Source organism: Elephantulus edwardii, unplaced genomic scaffold, assembly GCF_000299155.1.
Source record: "Elephantulus edwardii isolate Elephantulus edwardi_28Jun2011 unplaced genomic scaffold, EleEdw1.0 scaffold00197, whole genome shotgun sequence".
NCBI lineage: Eukaryota > Metazoa > Chordata > Mammalia > Macroscelidea > Macroscelididae > Elephantulus > Elephantulus edwardii.
This window is the reverse complement of record NW_006399947.1, coordinates 4506207-4526907: the sequence shown is the minus strand read 5'-3', so window position 1 is coordinate 4526907 and position 20701 is coordinate 4506207. Positions and strand designations below refer to the sequence as shown.

The following is a 20701-nucleotide window of genomic DNA, read 5'->3' as shown; positions in this document are numbered from 1 at the left end:
TGATGTAATCTGATTTATGTTCTTAAAAGATCTTTTTGACTGTTGGGGATATAGTGAATAGTATGACAGTAAATGGAGAGGCTGAGATCAAGCAGCTTCAGTGCTTTTGATGGGAAGTAATGGGGCATAGACTTAAAGGAGATGGTGTAAGTGGAAAGGCGTTGAAGCACAATAATCAACAGGAGTGTGTGAGAGAATGGAAAGAATCAAGAATCAATATCACTCCTATATTTATTACAGAAATGTCTAATGATACTTATTATAAAATTAACAGACACAAACCTTACTAGAGTAAGAAGTAAACAAAAGAGGAAACAATTACTTTCAACACTAATGAAATACTGCTTTCCATTCTATAACTGAGGACAGGACACTTACATTTAACTGAGGAATTTCATGAGCTCTGTTAACTTGATGTTATTGAAATTATTTAAATTCTTAATATAATTCTATTACTAATATAACTATAATTAATAATCATTAAATTATTCAAATAGCCTGATTCATGCTTGTCATAACAGCATAACACAAAAATAATCAAGTTTAAATGTTTCTTCAGCAGGATATAATTTTTTAAGAGAGCCTGCTATCTTTTCTAAATAACCTTCCACAATGTTTTACTTGCATGTTGTATTAATGATATTGTTCAATAATTTTCATACCTTATTGGATCACATATTTCTATGGACAAGAAACAAATATGAATATATTTTACTCTATTGGTCTGGACACTATCTTCCAAATTTCTTGGCATAAACTAGTGAACATATTGAGGGCTGTATTTGTTTTTCTTAAACTTAACTTCAGTTCAACTTCAACTTCTTCCTTTATTATAATTGCTTCTTGATTATATATATTAACTTTGTATTCCTCCTAGCTTTTGATTTTTCCTCAAAAATTTTTCCATAGAATCTTTCATTATAGTAACTCTACATTGAAATATTTTCTTCAGCTTTTCCAGCTTAAAAACTGCTGACCATGTTCTCTTTTGATTTTCTGATTCCAGTTATTTATATATTTTGTTACAGTACTTTGCTTTGCCTTCTTGAGCTGCCCTTTGAAATCTTCTTTCCATTTCTCTTATATCTACCTTTCTTCTTTTTGTTCCTATCAGCAGATTGTACTCCTAAAGGATAGATTTTTTTCCTTGAAATTCCACCTCCATTTCCAGAAATTCAAGTGCATATCATAAACAAATGTAAAAAAAAAGAGATAACATTAAAAAAATAGTAATCCCATAATACTTAATTGTATTCATGTGAAATCCCTACATAGATCAAGAAGTAGTTGTTCAGAAAAGCAAGGAACACTACATGGCTTAAAAATCAAGAAAGTTGTGATCAGAGTTGTTTCTTTTCTCCTTTCTCTGTATGTTGAACAAATGATTTGAAACTTGACTATCTGAAGATAATTGTGGCATCAGAATTTGAGGAAAACTCATCAGTAACCTGCATTATTAGGATTATGCAACTTTGTTTTAGATAGTGAAAAAGAGTTGAAACATTTGTTGAAGATTGAAGACTCCTTCAATATGGATTACATCTCAAAGAAAAAAAAATCCCCACCACTTGACAATAGACGATAATTATCAATTACTTAATTTCATTTTACTTGGATCCGTAAGCGCCTATGGAGCAGCAGTCAAGAATTCAAAAAAACATGTTGCATTGGACAGATCTGCTGTCAAGGACATCTTGGAGTGCTTAAACAGCCATGAAATCAGTTTAAAAATTAAGGTGTACCTGACTCAAATAATGATATTTTCAATTATTTCATATGCATCCGAAAGTTGCAAATGGGTAAGAATGAGCAAAGAAGAATCAATTGTGTTGAAATACCATGTTGGAGGAGAGTACTGAATATTGTCTGGACTGTCAAAAGAACAAACAAATCTGTCTTAAAGGAAGTGTAAAAAGGATTGCTCTTTAGAGGCATAGGTGTTGTAACTTTGTCTTACATACTTTGGCTGTGTTGTGTGGAAGGGCCAGTCCTTGGTAAAAGAGCTCATGTTTGGAAAGGAAGAAGGTTAGAGAAAGAGAGGAACACCCAAAAAGATGGATTAACACAGTGACTGTGACAATGGACTAGTGTTTATAGGAGATTGTGAGGATGATGCAGAATACAAGTTTCAGGGCTTGTTTAAAATCCCTTTGAATTCAAAATAAGTTGATAAGACATGATAATAACTCTATATGACAGATAATCATATTATTTACATAAACTATTGTAGTAACTCTTAAAGCAACTATCATAGGTAATATTTATTAACATTTTTCTTAACAATATTCTGATCTTATAGATGAAACAAGAGCAATACAAAATCACTCAGATTAATAAATATTCATCATCTTGATTTGAATCACTCAGTGAAGAAAGTCATATCTCTGTCTGTTGTGCTTAAACCATGTGCTGTTTTTTGAATATATGCTATTTTACTCATCAGAAAACATATATTTATAAATCACTTAGGAGTGTTTTATCATTATTTTTCTGATTTTTCTTTTAAATCATGGATAAATAATGCCAGAGAAACATAAGGATAATCCAAAGAGGCTTATTTGTCTTCTATGATAAAATAGTGAAGAAATCAAAAGTTTTTAAGAACATAAAATTAAAAACCCTGTCAAATCATAGGAGAAAGCTTCCTAACAGATGATATTACTTAGGTCAGAACATATTGTATGACAGAAGAAAGATGCCTGATTGTGAGTTGTATCAAAGCCTTGCCCTATAGGGTAGTTACAGTTAGAATGAACTTAAGAATACATAAACAGAATAAAAAGAAAGTGCTATCCAAAGATCCAATAGTTAGAAATAACAGATGAAAACCAGCTCTGATTAAAGATCAAATATTGGAGTATAAGGACGAAGGCAGTGGAGAAAGCAGACGTGAGAGGAAGGTGACTACCTCTGTCTGAGTGTTTCTCAGTCATTTGAGGTGATTTTAAAAAATTCAGCAGTCACCTTCTTGCCACTCAAGCTTGAAGTATGGGAGCTGTCTGTTCAATAAACATTCCCATATGATTTTGATAAGTAGTTAATGAATCACACTTTGGAAAATACTAATTTGGTCCTGTCAATCCAACAGCATCTAACAATAACAATGCTGAAAGTCAACATGAGTATCATAAAGGTAAATTCCTGCTCAACATGGTTCATTCTTTTTTAGTTAATCCTGATTCCTAGAGACTCCATGTGCAACAGAATGAAAAAGGTCTTTGGTTCTGTACAATCCTCACAATCATCACTATGTTTGAGCTCATTGTTGAAGGTCCTATGTCAATAGCTGTAGTAGAAAACTTTTCCCTCTTTCTTCTCTACCTATTCAAGTGTCGTGTCCTCTGCTAAGGATTCGTCATTCTGGTTATTAAGACCACAATCTAAGAAAAGGCCTTGCCATGCGGCCTGCTAAAGAGCATTCTGGCTGAATTTCTATCAAGACTGATTTCTTCATTCTAGTAATCCATGGAATATGCTTCCTTTTTCATCCCATTTATTTTTCTCCCAGAGTATCCTTTTTTATTGCAATTCAAGACATGGGTAATATCTTTGCTTCTTTAGGCCTAAGAAATATTTTCTTCCCCCCCCCACTAAATTATTTACAAAATTCTAATACAAATTCAAACAAATTCTTTCAATTTCCCTCTCCCCCTCACCCATCAAATTGTACAACCCAATGATTCACCTCATGCCCCTGTACATCCACACCTCTCTGCTTCCAGCCTCTCCCACCCCTCCTGGATCCTTATACTCATTCTACAATAATGGTCTTATACAATATTTATCCATGTGGGACTGAGTTAGTTCAATCTCCAGTCCCTCTCAAGTTAGGTAATAATTTACAAAGTTATTACTCCTGCATGCTGCATACTGTTCCGTTGTGTGACTGTGCCATGATTTCTCAATCCATTCGTTTGTGGTTGGACATTTGAGCTGTTTCCATGTTCTTGTGATGCTGAATAATGCTGCTATGGACATTGATGTAAAAATCTCAGTTTGTGTCTCAGTTCTCATATTCTCAGGGTATATTCCAAGTAGTGGAATAGCTGGGTGATACGGAATTTCTATGTTCAGCTTTTTGATTAAGCGTCAAACTGCCTACCATAATAGTTTCACCATTTTGCAATCCCACCATTTTCTCTAGAGGAGAAAGATGGGCAACCTTCTCCCTCGCAGTTTATCAATTCTGAAAACCAACTGCAGGGTCAGCTATAAATTGATTCTGACATGATGGCACATAACACAACAAATGTCTTGTAGGAATGCAGTGGAGGCATATTTGTATGAAGTTGTGCTGCAAACCTATATACCTGTGGGCATTCAAATCTACTAGAGGCTTCTCAAAAGAAACATGACCAGTCTCCTCCTGTGTGATTTATAACCTTGTAAACCTGATAGAGGATCAGCCATGAGTTGGTTCTAACTCAGTAACAGTATTGCTCAATGAGATGAGAATACTTGTTAGATGATATTGAGTTAAGTATGAATCACAGAGATTCTATAACAGTCCTGAACCCTGTATTACCCTGTCCCAGACTCATTATATCTGGCACACTTGAGGCCTTTGTTGCAGTTACTTAATAAATAAATATTTTGGGGGTTCCTCCACTTTTTAGCTAACCTTTCATCTTTCCAAGCATGATGTCTTTTTCCAAGGAATAGCCTTTCCTAGGAACACGTACGATTTTGTTGCCTACAGTTTTCCTAGTCATATTTTTTTTGTGCATTATCCATTCCAATGTATAAGGGGTAATGCGGTTGTTTCTTCTTTTTTTTTTAATTTTTTTTTTAATTCGTGAGACAACAGAAAATGAAGATTCTGAAAACTTTGCAATATTAAGATTGATTCTATATTGAAGATGCAGCATTTTGCCATTCATGTTCCCAGCACTTTTTAATCTATGGATCTCACCTCCTGAACTATATTAAACAATTAATACAATACTCATTGGGCAGCTTTTAGAAATCTATCACCAAAGCCTTCTTCCACAGCCTACTGTGAGCAGACCCAACTCAATGACAATGACTGGACTAAGTCATTATTCTAGATCCCATGATTTGCTGCCTTTGTTAAGTTGATGTAATTTTTTTGAATTACAATAATCGACCTGCTAGTTGTAAATCTCATGCTATTTCTCTTCTAGAATAACAACCACAGCTGCCTGCATGATGGACCTAAGGAGATACCCGCTGGATGAACAAAACTGCACTTTGGAAATTGAAAGCTGTAAGTTTTTCAGAGGGTTCAACTTAGACTGGATCTCTCTGGTTCTTAACTTTGCAGTTCTATATAAATAGAATATCAATCATTGGTTCATGTACAGAATGAAGGTTTGCTAGGTTTGCAAAGATTTTCTAATACAAAAATCTGGTGGAAGGAAATACTCAAAGCATTTTCCCTTAATGAGATTGCTAGGTTACTTGACTATTTCCTAAATTTCTAGGAAATAGAAATGTTTTACGGAGAGAGGAAATATCATCAATATGAGGAAGATGATATAAACATAGAAGAAAACGAAAATAGGTCTGTTCCAGGCATATATACAATGAGATTGATGTGAATATATTCTGCATCTGTTTTCATTGAGACATCAGAATGTTTCACAAGATAGCTAGTGGGTTTTGCCATTAGCAAACTTTCATTTTCTGTTATTGAAGAATAGATGTGGCCTGCTAGATTTAAGACTTTGATAGCTTGTGGATTATATGGAAAGATTTTTTTTAATGTTTTCAGGGGCTATTTTCAGTGTCTAAAGTTTTTTATGGTGTCTTGCTAAGAGTCCTATGATGGGCAAGTTGTATGTGATAAATGTGTTTATTCTGTTTCCTGTGCCGAGATGTTTCGTAGTGCTGTTGTTTTTTTAGGTCATGGCTTCAGCTTTTGGTAATGAAGTCTCTTGCTTTGTTTGGAGGGTAGAATGTTGCTACAAAACAAGTGACATGGAGAAACATTTTGAGATGGAAAGTAAATTTAATCGATTTTCTTAGTCAATTCCTTGCAGTATTTTTATGCCTTAGTGTACCAAGCACCAAGCATTCCGGATCATAAGTAACTGGCTAAGACAAGGACACACTCGGCCACTGTGAGGTCCTCTTCTGTATCAGCACTCTGATCACAATTTTGGGAGAATTTGTTTTGAGGCAGAGAGGAAAGCTATTTCAGACATAGCTTCCAGGGATTGTTAAACATACAAAAATTTTCAAGATGTGTGATTTCATACTAGTGTCTCGAAATCATCATTATTTTTATACTAAATCTTATAAAACCAATATAATTGGTCTGTATGATTTTCATTATGATTTTTAAATGTCTTTTTGGAGTATATCTATTTATCTATCTATCTATCTATCTATCATCTATATCTTATGGCACAGTTTAAAGTGAATAATTATTTGAAATTGCTAAGGAGTGGACACTGGGGGGAAAATATGTTGTTATATACTGTTAATGGATTTGTACTGTGGGAGCAATTACATGGTAGAATTTGGCTGGAATTTTAAATAATTATGATTTTATTATACTATTGTTTAACTCTTTTATAATCCTTTCAGGTAAATAAACAAACCCTTTTATTAAAAGGAGAAAAATTATCTCATGACATTGTTGTTGTGTACCATTGAGTCAGAACCGACCCGGAGCTGACCCTCTCGCAGATTTCCAGAGGCAGTTAATTTCTTAGGAGGAGATGCCCATCCTTCTCTGGTGGGGCAGCTGGTGGCCTCCAACTGTGTGCATTCCAGATAGCAGTGCAGCTTCTTGCCACTAGGCCACCAAAGAAATACTTATTTCCATGTTATTATGATATTAATACTTTTAAGAGTAACATAATAATTCCTTAGTTTTAGAATGTTTAAGTTTTAGGAAAATGCTTTTCTATGTCTCACAGTCACATAAGCCATATGAGGCAGGGGAGATAGATGCTGCTGCCATTGTAATCTCTGTAACGCAAAAGGTCAATTTAAGGAGGATAAATGATCCTCCCAGGATCATGCAGCCTTGAGTAGCACAGCCAGCCTGAGCTGTTACGGTATTTACTTGTTAACTTAATAAAACTACTGATCCTGTAGAAAGTGGGGTAATAGGAAGATTCCTTAGCCAAGAAATAAGAATAGAGCCTGTCCTTGGGGAAAATGAAGGCTCATTAATGTCTATAAAGACAGAAAGTTATTGACATGGAGAATAAAAGATGATCTAATATTAGTAATATGCATAGAATCATAGAAATGAGTTTAGAGTTCTAGCCTGTAAACAACTAGCTCTTCAGTTAATGGCCAATTTCCATTTTCTATTAACAGCTCCTAAGCATTGACACATTACTGGTCTTTGTTTTGTTTTGTTCTTCTCTCTTTTTTTTCTATAATTATATTTTATTAATTTTCATAAACATTTACAGAAATTTTGGGTTTCCATTCATTCATTGTTGCACTATTCTCTCTACCCTCCTCCCAGTTTGTTCTTGTCCAAATGCCATAGTGCTTGTCTAAGCCAGTTCTGATTAATCTTCTTTGTCAGTGTGTCCTTTGCCATTCCCTATCACTCCTCCCTGAGAGAGACTTCACCCTGAGTCATAAGGAAAAGGGGATGGCGTATTCTCTTAGCTACTTCCTGCTGAAAAGGGACGCTGTGGGTTTCAGGGTGAAGATCTTCTCTCACTACTCTAAAGGGCCCCTTTGGCAGTAGGAAACACATAGACTATTATGGAGATTGATTTTGGAATTTAGATGCACTCTTATTGATTGTGCTTGGCCGTACATGTTCATATCCTTGAAGATGTATCATGGGGGTGTTGCAACCTAGAAGACACAAATTTGACTAACAAGTTATAAGTACATGAGTCCAAAAATTATGGAAAAGTAAAAAAAAAGATAAAAAGATTCTTTCATTGTTTTACAAACCCTCCCCCAGGTCCCCTCCACCATGTAGCCCTCGCTCTAGTCTCCTGTGATGACAGAAATACCTAGTCACATATCTCTTTTAAACAGTTTTCTCCCTCTTCTGTTTCAGTGCAATATGCATTATTGAACCCATCTTACTCAGTCTCTCCCCAACCCCAAGGACAGTCGCATTCTACAACAGTGGCATCATGTAATATTTGTCCTTTTGTGACTGGGATATTTCACTCAGCATAATGTTCTCCAGAGTCAACCATTTTGAATAATATTGCATGAGTTCCTTGTTTTTTAATGCTTCTCTCTCTTTTTGATTGTCTCTAACTCACTCACCATCTTTCAATATCTCTTTGAAATACAGTGTACACAATAGTAACATTGCTAAATCGTTAATACCTTGTCAGTATAAGAACTAATTTTACTGACTTATTTCAAGAGGGGATAATGGCATAACCTGAATTTAGAATTAAGAAGGAGTTCATCCCCCTTTGGCTCTCTGGACACCACCACTGTGGTTGGCAAGATCAAGCACCTTGCAAAAGGTGGCAAAAAAGGAGCTAAGAAGAAAGTGTTTAATCCGTTTTCTAAGAAAGATTGGTATGTTGCAAAGGCACCAGCTATGTCCATTATAAGACATATTAGGAAGAAACTAGTAACAAGGACTCAAGGAAACAAAATTGCATCTGATGGTCTCAAGGGTCCTGTTTTTGAAGTGAGCCTTGCTGATTTGCAAAATGATGAGGTTGCATTTAGAAAATTTAAGCAAATTACTGAGGATGTTCAAGGCAAAAACTACCTCACCAGCTTCCCTGGCATGGATCCTACTCGTGACAAAATATACTCCATGCTCAAAGAATGGCAGACCGTGGTTGAAGCTCATGTTGATGTCAAGACTACCAATAGTTATTTGCTTTGTCTGTTTTGTGTTGGTATTACAAAAGAATGCAAAAAATCAGATTCAGAAGGCATTTTTTGCTCGGCACCAACAGGTCTGTCAAATCTGGAAGAAAATGATAGAAATATGCACCGAGAGGTGCAGAAAAGTGACATGAAAGAGGTGGTCAGCCATTGATTCCAGACAGCTTTGGGAAATACACAGAAAAGGCATGCTAGTCTATTTATCCTCTCCGTGATGTATGTGTTAGAAAAGTAAAAATGCTCAACAAGCCCACATCTGCATTGGGCAAACTCACAGAGCTTCATGGTGAAGGTGGTAGAGCTGGAAAAGCTATCGGAGATGAGACAGTTGATAATGTTGACTGAGCTGATAGCTATGAACCACCACTTCAAGAATCTGTTTAAAATTCAGACTTCTAATACTGACAAATAAAAATTATTTGTGGGGAGGAAAGAATGAATTCATTGTTTCTCTTCTCTCCTTCTTTCCCCCCGTGCTTTCCTCCTTTTCTATGTTAGCTCATTACTTCTTTCAAGATTTCATTCTTTCATTATTATTTCAGTGGAAGGATGGGCAATCTCCTACCAAGCAATTACTGCCTCCGAAAAACCACTGGAAAGTCCTTTATGGGTTAGTTCCGACCCTACACAACAACGTTAATATTTACATGGTGCCAATTTATTTACAACCACTGTAAAAATTTTTAGAAATAGCATGGCAAATAAGCTTATTATTTAGAAAAAAGTATGTATGCACATTAAACTAAAAATGAAAGGTACTGTGAAGATGAAGTACTTCATTCTATATGTTATTAAAGGAAGAACATTTAGAGCAGTTCAGGAAACAAAAATTCTGAGCTTTACAGGAAGTTAATATAAGTAGATCTTACTTATCAACTTGCCTTGATATTTATTATGATATTATCATGAAACTTATTGCCAAAAAAGATTTTTTTTTTCGTGTTGTTGGGTGCCAATGAGTGAGAACCACCCTTGGCCTGACCCTTAAGTGAGTTTTCAGAGGCAATAAATCTCACAGAAGGAGATTGTCCATCCTTCTCCCTTTGAGAGCTGGTGGTAGTGGACCTCGGGTCTTTGAGATTGCAGAACAGCTTCTTTGTTTTGTTTTTTTTTTTTTCTTTTTCAGAACAGCTTCTTACCACTAATCCAATCCTTTAACTATAAACCAGCCTTCTCTACCCATTCTCTGTTGTTTCTACTCTCTTCATTATCAAAGAGAATTAATTCTATTTCATCTATGTGTATATATGTGTGTATCCTGTCTGTATTATTTCTTTGATACTTTCAAAATAGTTTGGGAAAAGAACACTGCAACTCCTGTCTGTTTTTTCCCAGGGAAATACTACCCTGACATCACTAATTAAAAACAGAATTATGCATTAGCCTGGACATAAAATGTGTAATGTTTCTATATAAGAAGAAGAGAGTTCTAGTAAAGACACAGTAAATTGTTCTAACAACGCCAGTGTCTTGACAACTCAATGCTGTTCAATATAATAAAATGGTTAGAATAATTAAATGATTTATCTTTTTCATAGCTATAGGAAGTTCAAATCATGTTTTCATGAGGAGTGGAACACTTCCTCATACTTTGAGGACAGTTATATGTTCCATCTAGAAATGGAAAGTGATTGTGAGGTAAATGAGATACATAATAAGCACCGACTCCAGTAATTACTAATAATTATCACTATGCTAACACTAATTATTATACTTTAAAACCCCCAGATGGCCAGAGATTTTCCTGACTATGATGCCTAATAAATCCAGCCAAGGAGAAATCCATGGCACAACAATGACGTCTCACTCCTTTAGATCTTATTCTGGTCATTAGTTTCACCTTCCAATTCAGTCTCATTTTCTGTTGTGCTGCCTGCTTCTTCCACTGCCTCAACCAGCTGTGCTTACAGAAAAACATGCAAAATTATTTTAATTTACATCTGCTAAAGGGAAAGAATCAACTGTTCCTTTCAAAACTCAAACAGGAAGATTTAAGTGCTCTTTGACATCTGGTCCCTTGACATGAAAACATAGTCTTTTTATAAAGATAATCTGTACATGGTTTTATAAACATTTTAACGACTTAAAGAAGATAATCACCAATTCCTGGCCATCTGATACTTCTGTGGTCTTTGCAATAAAAGCTTCCGTTATATCTGAGCTCCGACCATGTGCTCTATAGAGTGTTGCTCCAGTAATAAAAAAGTCAATAGTTCAATTTCACCAACTATCACAAAGGAGAAAAATAGATATTTTCTCTCAGTTAAGGTTGGCAGCCACAGAAACTGAATGGAAGGTTGTTATGCGTGAGAATTGACTTAGAACAGAGAGATTTTTATTGATAAAGTCTGTAAGAGTACGTTGGTTCAGACAGTCCTGCTACATAGAAAGAATCTCATGTTTTGGAAAGCAGAAAAAGGAATATCCTTTAAATCATCTTATTGAATTCCATGCTTGCTGTTAGGTTGTTGACAAAATAACTGTTCTCTTTCCTTTACTCATCAATTTGATTTAAAATCATCTTTAATCAAGTGTTGTTGTTAAGTGCCATCAAGTTGTAGACCCTATGAATGAAATACCTGAACACCTGTATAACTTTCATCATTTCTCCAAGTTCATAGGATTCCCAGAGGCAAGTTATTTCAGAAGTGGATGCCACTCCTGCTTCCAAGCTTGTTTTAATTGGGAAGCTGAACCAAACCCTGTCCACCATGGGTAACCATTATTGCATTTGACACATCAGTGTCACAGTGTTCAGCCTCACAGTAACCCCAGAGTTATCTCTGTACAGCAAATGGACAGACTTGTGTTATACCACTTAGAAGAATGTTTGACCCAAAACAATTAAAACCAGGCCTGAGGGCCATGGATTAAAATCACCCACCTTTGGCTTGGTAGCATCGCTTTCTGTCCACTAGGCCAGCTGAGCTCACTCTAGGTTGTTGTTGTTGTACAATATAAATTTAATACCTTTAAACAGCTTGAGTTATTGCATCCAAATTACTGTGTCAGAGAGCTAATATATCTTGGAATTGTATTATGAACTGATCAATATTTTAGTAGATGTAGTTATTTGTATATATAGAGAGATAGAGATATATAGATATAAATTAAGTATAAGCTTAGATAGTCCCTTCATCCCCAAAGTGAATATGAACGACATCTTAGAATCTGCCAGTAGCTTCAGAAATATAATGGGGAAATTATCAAATAGGAGTCTATACCTGTGTGATATAGTAGATAAGGGGTTGTTGTTTGCTGTCAAGTTGGAACCAAGTCATAACTGACCCTCTGTATGTTTTCAGAGGCAAGAACACAGCAGGATTGCCTATCCTCCCACAAAGTAACTGATGGATTCAAGCTGCATCCCTTTGGAATTGCAGTACAGCTTCTTACCACTAGACCACCAGTCTCCTCCTGTGTGATTTACTGCCTCTGAAAACTCAGAGAAGGGTCAGCTTTGAGTCATAAGAAAAGAGGACAAGCTTTAAATGTCTGTATTTTTTTCTGACCTAGCTTTTTCAAACTGTTAAAACAGGTCACTCAATCTGTTCGAACTTTGGTATCCCATCTCTATAATATAGTGATAGTTTGAAGCTAGTAAGATAGGTGGAGTGCTTCTACTAAATGTTCCCTATGTAGCAGCTGTTATCATTATGCTATCACCATTATCATGATCAGATTATAACTGAGACATTGTTTTCAATTAGAAACACAGCACTTTAAGACTGTTATTTAGTAGTCAGAGTACCCAAAATGTGAATGATGCATGAGCTATGGGATATGAATAGCACATAGAAGAAAATCAGGGAATGTTTACCATGACAAAGTAAAACTTAGCAATACTTGAATAGGATACTTATTCTCAACTAACTGCAAATTAGCCTCTTAAGAAAAGAGAGCAAAATGTTTGTCTGACCTAGTAGTAAAATTAGACTATTAAAAAAAAGATACTAAAAGGTGAAATGGGCTGAAAAGTTAAATAAAAAGTGAGTAACAGTTATACCTGGTGAAGAATTGGATGGGGGTTTTGTATTGCTTTTAACAATTTTTAAGAGAAAAGGAATTCTTGTACTAGGCAAGTGATGTAATTAAATGATTTGCAAGTAACCATGAGTTAAAGGTTACTTGGCACCAGCAAAATGAGGTAGAACTTTAGTTAAAGGACGATTAGGCAAGCCTTGGTTTATGTGAGGACACCGATCTCAGATCTCATATGCATATACCCCTGGGAGCGGTGCTATTTAGGAGAAGATGAAAATCACTTTCCTGCCAAGATTTAAAGTAGAATGGTATGTGCTCTGATGATAGTCTGTTGCTATTTAGCTAGCTATTTTCTTTCTTCAGATTTTCTGTACAGGATTGTATCCCACAGTTATGTGCCTGTGAGGAACAGGACTCAGACTCTTAATTTTTTTTTTAATTTTTTTTCTAATTAATCTAAACTTCTTGAGACTTTTAATCTTCTTAAGACTTTAAAAAGCATCAAAACAAAGCAAGTATATGCACCCAGGTGTTTGTGAGCATATGACTTCATTTTAAATAATGAAACCTCCAAGCCTTTGAGGTATCCTTGAATTAATTTGAATTACAAAAATATTCTATGAAAATCTAGTGAAGCTTATTTATAATTAGTGAGGGAAAAGCAAGGAGCATTGCAAATTCTTTATGTTTTAACTGCATACTAATTTTAGTTGCATCAGTTATCTTATTTTTGTAAAGTTTTGAATTTGTCTTGTATTGTCAAAATGGGGGATCTGTCTTCACATCCTTGCTTTTGTTGTTGTTATTTGCATTTGAGTTGTTTTCAAGTCATAGCGGCCCAGTTGTTTGTAATAAGAGCCCTGAAACCTGCTCTATCCTGTATCAACCTTATTGTCTCTGACACACCTAACCTCATTACTCCAGTCACTGATCTCATTGAGGGTCTTCCCCTCCTGTGCTGTCCTTCCACTCTTCCAAGCATGATGTCCCTCTCCAAGAACTGAGCCCTCTTTGCAGCATACCCAAAGTGTGTCAGATGAAGCCTCAGAATCCTTGTCTCTGAGGAACCTGTTTTCACCCTCCCCAGGATGATATACTGGCAGTCCATTGTGCATTCAATATTCAGCACAGCAGTTCAAAAATATCAGTTCTCTTTGTATCATCCTTAGTCACTGATGCTCAACATCAAGTAAACAAGTAAACCACTGGCCCCATTGGTAGCATTATGATAGATTGGAAGAGATTGAAATTGTTAACAGCTTTAGTTTGCTTGGCTACATAGTCAGCACTCTTGGCACCAGAAGCCAGGAAATCAAGACTAATTGCACTGGGAAAGTCAGCTGTCAGGGACCTCTCCAGAGTACTAAAGAGTAATGGCGTCAGTATGGAGACTAAGGTGTACTTGATCAAGGACATAGTCTTTGCAATTACTTGCTATGTGTCAGAAAGCTGGACAATGAGTAGGGATGATTAAGGATGATATTTTCTATGGGATGATATTTTATTGGAATTAAATTTTTGTTTAACAAATATCAGTTACTCTTGATTATTGTTAAGTGTCAAGATGAATATTTAAAATTCCTGAAGATATTATTAGTGACCTTGATGCATATCTAGATTTTAAGAATTTCAGTTCTTTTATATTTAAAAAGTAAAGTAATATCTTGGACATAGGTAGTTTGGCTAGTAAACCAGTAACCACTTAGGGGAAAGTTTCATTTTTTTTACTGTCCAGTTTCCCTCCTCCCAACCTCTTATGCCTGGCCTTTTTTTGTTTTTTGTTGCTGTTGCCATCAGGTTCTAACTAGGCTGTGGGAACTGAGTGATGTCGGTGATAATGTCACATAAGGTTTACGGAAAGTCTTGGTGCTCACTCAGATCCTGACTGTTCTTTGTAGAGGTTGTTGATGGGAGTTCTCCTCCAGAGGCTTTTCAGAGGCCCTGAATTTCATGGGACTAGATTGCTTGTCTTTCTCCTGTGAAGCATCTGGTGGGTTTTAAACACCTCATTGTGTTGGCAGCACAATGTCTTAACATTGGGCCCGAAGAGCTCCCTGGGACATATGTTTGCTGTTGTTTTTAAGTATCGTTGAGTCAAGCATGACTCATAGTGACCCTTTGAACAAAAGATCTGAACCCTGTTGTATAACTATTGTGGTTTCTCTATATTCATAGTTTCCAAAGACATGTTATTTAGGAAGTGGATGCTACTCCAGCTTTCAAGCCTGTCTTAATCCAGGAGCTCCACCAAACACTGTCCACCATGGTTAGCCATTATAGCATTTGACCAGAAGTGGAACAGTTTTCAGCATCATAGCAACCTCAAGTTACCTCAGTATAGCAAATTGACAAAGCAGTGCTGCACCACTTAGAATGTTCCTCCCCAACACAATTACCACCAGGCCCAAGGGCTACAGGCCTGAGGGCCAACCAGCTTTTAAATACAAAAGTCTTTTACCAGGTCCTGATTTAGTGCAAGATAATGTTGAGTGAAATAGTAAACTCTTATTTGGACTATTGAGTTTTAGTACTAAAGAGAAACTTTTTAATTATTTTGCACTACTAATATTTTTATGTTTTCCTTTCAGTTCACTTCCATCTACCATATACCTCACCTAAAATGTGTAGGATTTACTTCCCTGATTCCTTGTATTTTACTTTAAAGAAACTTGTAACAAGTATTCTATTTTAACAATCATTTCAAATCTCATTTTTTCAAATTATTTTTTATTACTATTTTACTCATAATTGCTCATCCTTTTGGGAACAAAATGACCTTCTAATTATAAGTAGGGATTTAGTTATTTTACAAATGCTCTTCTTTGTCATTGTTATCTGGTACTGCTAGAAGGGAGATATCTTCAACAAACAGTTTTATTTTCTTAGATTGTGTAGGAGCCAAGAATTCCAAATTAAGTGTGCCAACATGAGGGTAAAGCTAGCAAGGGTGGGCTCTCTTCTCCTTCCCTCCCCTTTCCTCCCCTCCCCTCCCTTACTCTCCTCTCCTTTCCCCTCTCCTTTGCTCTCCTCCCCTCTCCACCTCTCTCCTTGCCTCGCCTCGCCTCTCCTCTCCTCTCCTGTCCTCTCTTCTCCTCAGCTCACCTCACCTCACCTCACCTCACCTCACCTCACCTCTCCTCCTGCTTCTGGATTGTGGAGGAAGTCCTTATTCCTTTGACCACTCGTATGCCTTGGCAACCTACAAGTGTCTTGGCCTTCTTTCAGGTCAAGGAGCATCCTAGCACAGGGTTTTATCTGGTCCCAAAGGATGTCCTTCACTGCTAGCAATTATTTCTTATTGGTACTGAAGTCCCTATTTCTATTGTTTTCCCTCTTTTAGCTCTAGTGGAATAAAAGATATTAAAAGAGCATACTACAGGGGAAATTCTATTAAACCTATCAGGGTTGTGATGGAATTAAGGAGTGTTTATTTCACCCTTAACTTTTTACAGATACTTGCTTTATCAAATCATGGACATCATGGAATAGTTTCCACAGTACATAATTACATATATTTAGGGAGACATACAATTCAATTCATGACATTCTCTTTTTCAGCTTCCTATTTTCCTTTGAAGTGCGAGTTACACCTGCTTATTTTATTTTAGCTAGACTTTGATGGCTGTCAAGGCAAGGGAAGTTTCTTGGGTCCTTTTTGCTGTGTGTTACTGCTCTTTTTTGCCCTTCAAAAGTGGCTGGGTACCTACGACTCAATGGCACGTAATAACACAGAGAGAGAGACCAGTTGGCCTAGTCTACCAAAAGAGATGCTACAAAGCCAAAGGTGGGTGACTCTAATCTGCGGCCCTAAGGCCTGTCTTTAATTGTTTTTGGTGAAACATTCATCTAGGTCATATAGCCCTGGTGTATCCACTTGCTGTACAGAGGAAACTTGTGATTGCTGTGAAGCTGAACACTGTGACACTGTTGTGTCAAATGCAATAATGGTTACCCATGGTGGACAGTGTTTGGTGGTGCTCCCTGGTTAAAACAAGCTTGAAAGCAGGAGTGGCATCCACTTCTGTAAATAACTTGCCTCAGGGAAGCCCTATGAACCTGGAGGCAGGATGAAAGTCACGCAAGTGTCAAGGACTTTTCGTTCACAGGGTCACTGTGAGTTACCTATGACTCGATGGCACTTAACAACAACAACAATTAGATCTTTATTTCCTAAATGGTGTTTTTTTTCTCACCTATCTTCTGATATTGTGGTCTATTAATATTTTAATTTATTACGGTACTTGTTGTTGTATGTGCTATTAAGTCACCTGTGACTCATAGTGCCTTGACCCTATGTACAACAGCTCTGAACCCTGCTGAACCCTGCTCTAGTCTGAGCCAACCTTACTGTCGCTGACACACCCAGCTCCAATACCTCAGTCACTGAGTCAGTTGATCTTATCGAGGATCTTCCTCCTGTGCTGTCCTTCTACACACACACACACACACACACACACACACACACGCCCCCCCAAGCATGATGTCCCTTTCCAAGGACTGGTCTCTTCTTGCAACATGTCAGAAGTCTGTCAGACCGGACTTCAGAATCCTTATCTCCAAGGAGCAGCCTGCTTTCACCCTCTCCATGATGAACCTGTTTGTTCTTCGAGCAGTCTATGGTATATTTTGTACTCTTTTCCAATACCACAGCTCAAAGGCATCAATTATCGTTAGTAATTATCTAAATTTCTGATGCATAGTATGTAATTGCAAAGATCATACACACCTTAGTCTCCAGATTGACATCATTTCTCTTCAGTACTCTGAAGAGATCCTTGAGAGCAAACTTTCCCAGTGCAATTCTTCTTGTGATTTCCTGGCTGCTGTTACCAAAAGTGTTGATTGTGGAGGCAAGCAAACTGAAGCTGTTAACAATCTCAATCTCTTCACCGTCTATCATGATGCTGCCAGTTGACCCAGTGGTGAGAATTTTGCAAATTGAACATATTTCCTCATCACATTTATTTAATTGCTGTTGTAGCCAGCTTCTTTGCTGAACAGAGTAGGATAGAGAGACAACTAGCAGACAACTAGCTGGGCTCTCTTGGGGCATGGGTCAGGAACAGGGATTGAAGGTGGGGCCCCACAAAGGTCATAAAAACTTTATGAGAGGCTCGGACATGTGAGATTACTCTTTCACCCTGAGAAGAACTCCTTGGATTACAGTTAAGGTTTTCTTCAGATGTAGAAGTTCCCTGTGCTCTCTTGGGCACTGTTCTAATTTTCTTCTTAGCTTTATATCTAATCTAGATACCTGAGAAACTCTCAGCAATTTTAAGATTACTAATGACATTAATAGACACTGAGTTCAAACCTACCAGCTGCTCTGTGGAAGAAAGTTTGGCAGTCTCCTCTCATGTGATCTATTATCTCTTCAGAAACTTTGGAGTGTCAGCTATGAGTTGCTTCCAACTCAACAGTTTGTAATAGAGCACATGACATTAGTAAGTAATAAAAATCCTGTATACTTAGTGTTTTCGTCATCTACTGTTAGATATCCTCTCTTGATTAAAATGACACAAAGTATATTGTTGTTGTTGTTGTTGTTTAATGCCGTCGAGTTGTAGACGACTCACAGCGACCCTATGAACGAACAGCCTGAGCACTGTTTGTACATAGAGTTTCCAGAGGCAAGCCATTTTGGAAGTGGATGCCGCTCATGCTTCCAAAGTTGATAAAAGTGTTTTCTTATTTGGAAATTTCTCTACTCACTGCTGTGTAGTTAGAAAAGTCTTATAACTGACCTTCCAGTAGATTTTCAGAGGCTGTAAAACATAAAGGAGGAGAATGATTGTCTTTCTTCTTCAGAGCACGTGGTGAGTTAGATCCACCTCCCTTTGGATTGAAAGAACAACTCTCTATCAAATAGGCCATTAAAAAGGGAGCTCTAGTGGTCTAGTGGCAAGAAACTGCTGTAATCCCAAAAAGACCATTAGAAAAGAAGCCGTTGTTTTATTATCTCTAAGTGGTCAAACAAAAAAAAGAAGCACAGCTCATAGTGTTATGAAATTAATATTCCAAATTCTCACAAATAAAAATCTGTCTGCTTAATTGGTTTCATTCATCACTCCATTAATTCAAGATAGAGTGAAAAATGAAATGGTTTATGAAGTTTATCTGTGTACCATCATAACTGCTTGCTTGAAGGTATAATTTGTCTCTGTGCTATCCTGTCAATGTTAAGACTTCCACATGGTGCCTTTTGGAATCCAGTTTTACCTAGAGTGTTTAGGAGGTTTGTCTAACAGTGAATATATTGTTCTTGTCCTGTGCCATCTACTCACCTGTAACTCATAGCAACCCTATGTATAACAACTCTGAAGCCTGCCTGAGCCAGCCTCACTAATTCTGACACACAAGCCACCATTGCTCCAATTACTGTATCAATCCATCTCACCCTGCATCTTCCTCTCCTGTGCTGCCTCTCTACCATTCCGTGCATGATGTCTTTCTCCAAGGACCGGTTTCTCCTTGTCACATGCCCAAAGTATGTGAGACAGAACTTAAAAACCCTAGCCTCCAAGGAAAGACTTGGTTTCACCCTCTCCAAGCCAGACCTATTTGTTTTCTCAGTGGTCCATGGTATGTTCAAGATTCCTCTCCAGCACCACAGCTCAATTCTTCTTCTGACATCTTTAGTCATTGTCCAGCTCTCTGATGCCTGGATCAGATTCACCCTAGTCTCTAAACTGACATCGTTGCTTCTCCGTACTCTGGAAATATCCCTAACAGCAGATTTACCTAATACAATTCGTCTTTTGATTTCCTGACTGCTCCACTTTAGATTCTTTCATCAGTATAAATACTATGAAAAACCTGGATACATTGAACACTGCAATGTCCTTTTCTGCCTACGTCAAGCCAGCTTGATGACTAAACAATCCAATATTTTAAGATATACTCGTCCCTTACCACATAGGGAGCATGTTATAGTAACACGTTAGTAAAGAGTGCATGAACTTTGCACCTTAAAAGGAAATTGATTTCCTATTATGCTGTCTCCTAATGATTAAATGATTTTAAGTCTTTAGGCCATAGAATGTTTGATCTCCTAAAAATACTCTCATACGTACTACCTTAAGAAGATTGATGATTACCTTTTTTTTTAAGTTTCTAATGTTACCTTTCCTCCTGCTTTGAAATTGACCTTTAGACAAAATGTAGTATATGCACTTTCTGAATAATATCTGTGGTTCTGTGGTAAATTTTGCTGGGAATGGGTTGTGGGAATACAAAGTTGTTTACTTACTTTTCCTTTATGCTCAGAAAAAGTGCCAACAATGCTGTCATCCTTCAAAAAGTGTCTTTTCTTGGCTGTGCTTCAGTTTATACTTGATCCTAATTAAGTGAAAGTGCCACATTTGTGTCTTTCTTAGCGTTTTGTTTTTTTTCTGGAAGGCTGGAGAGCACTTCTTGAAACCTAATGTGAACATCATAAGCCAGAGGCGTAAATACACCCACATACCTACCCTGGAACATTTCCAGAGGCTCCTGTTGTTTCTGTTTGAGTCTTACAGCACGAGGACTGTGCATACTGACTTTTCACAGACCCTGACTCTGGCTCATGACTCCTTGCACATTTGTGGGTTTTCCTCTCTTTCAGTAGTAACCTTTCAATAATGTTGGCTAATTTTGCAAATTAAATCCCTTCTTGATAACCTTCACTCCACCTCTTTTATACTTAGCTCCATGTCCCTTGTCTTATTGTCATCCTAGCGACTACGGTTTACTGTGTCTCGAGAACATAAACTCCTCTCCCTACATGACAGTTAATAAAACTATTTCTGAATCTCAGAGTGGTGGAAACAGTTAATGTGTTTGGTTGCTCACCAAAGAATTTGTAATTCAAGTCCACTTGGAGGCATCAAAAGGAAAGCCCTGACAATCTACTTCAGAAACGTCAACTTTG

The 20701-nt window shown here is 37.0% G+C and overlaps 1 protein-coding gene across 3 annotated transcripts in view; it reads left to right on the top strand.

Moving 5' to 3' along the window:
- Positions 1-20701, top strand: part of GABRB2 (gamma-aminobutyric acid (GABA) A receptor, beta 2) — a 369112-nt gene that overhangs the window by 181133 nt on the left and 167278 nt on the right. For all 3 annotated transcript variants that reach the window (XM_006897043.1, XM_006897044.1, XM_006897042.1), the window contains exon 5: positions 5145-5227. In XM_006897043.1, the coding sequence (XP_006897105.1) occupies positions 5145-5227 (83 nt within the window). The remainder of the gene's footprint in view (positions 1-5144; positions 5228-20701) is intronic.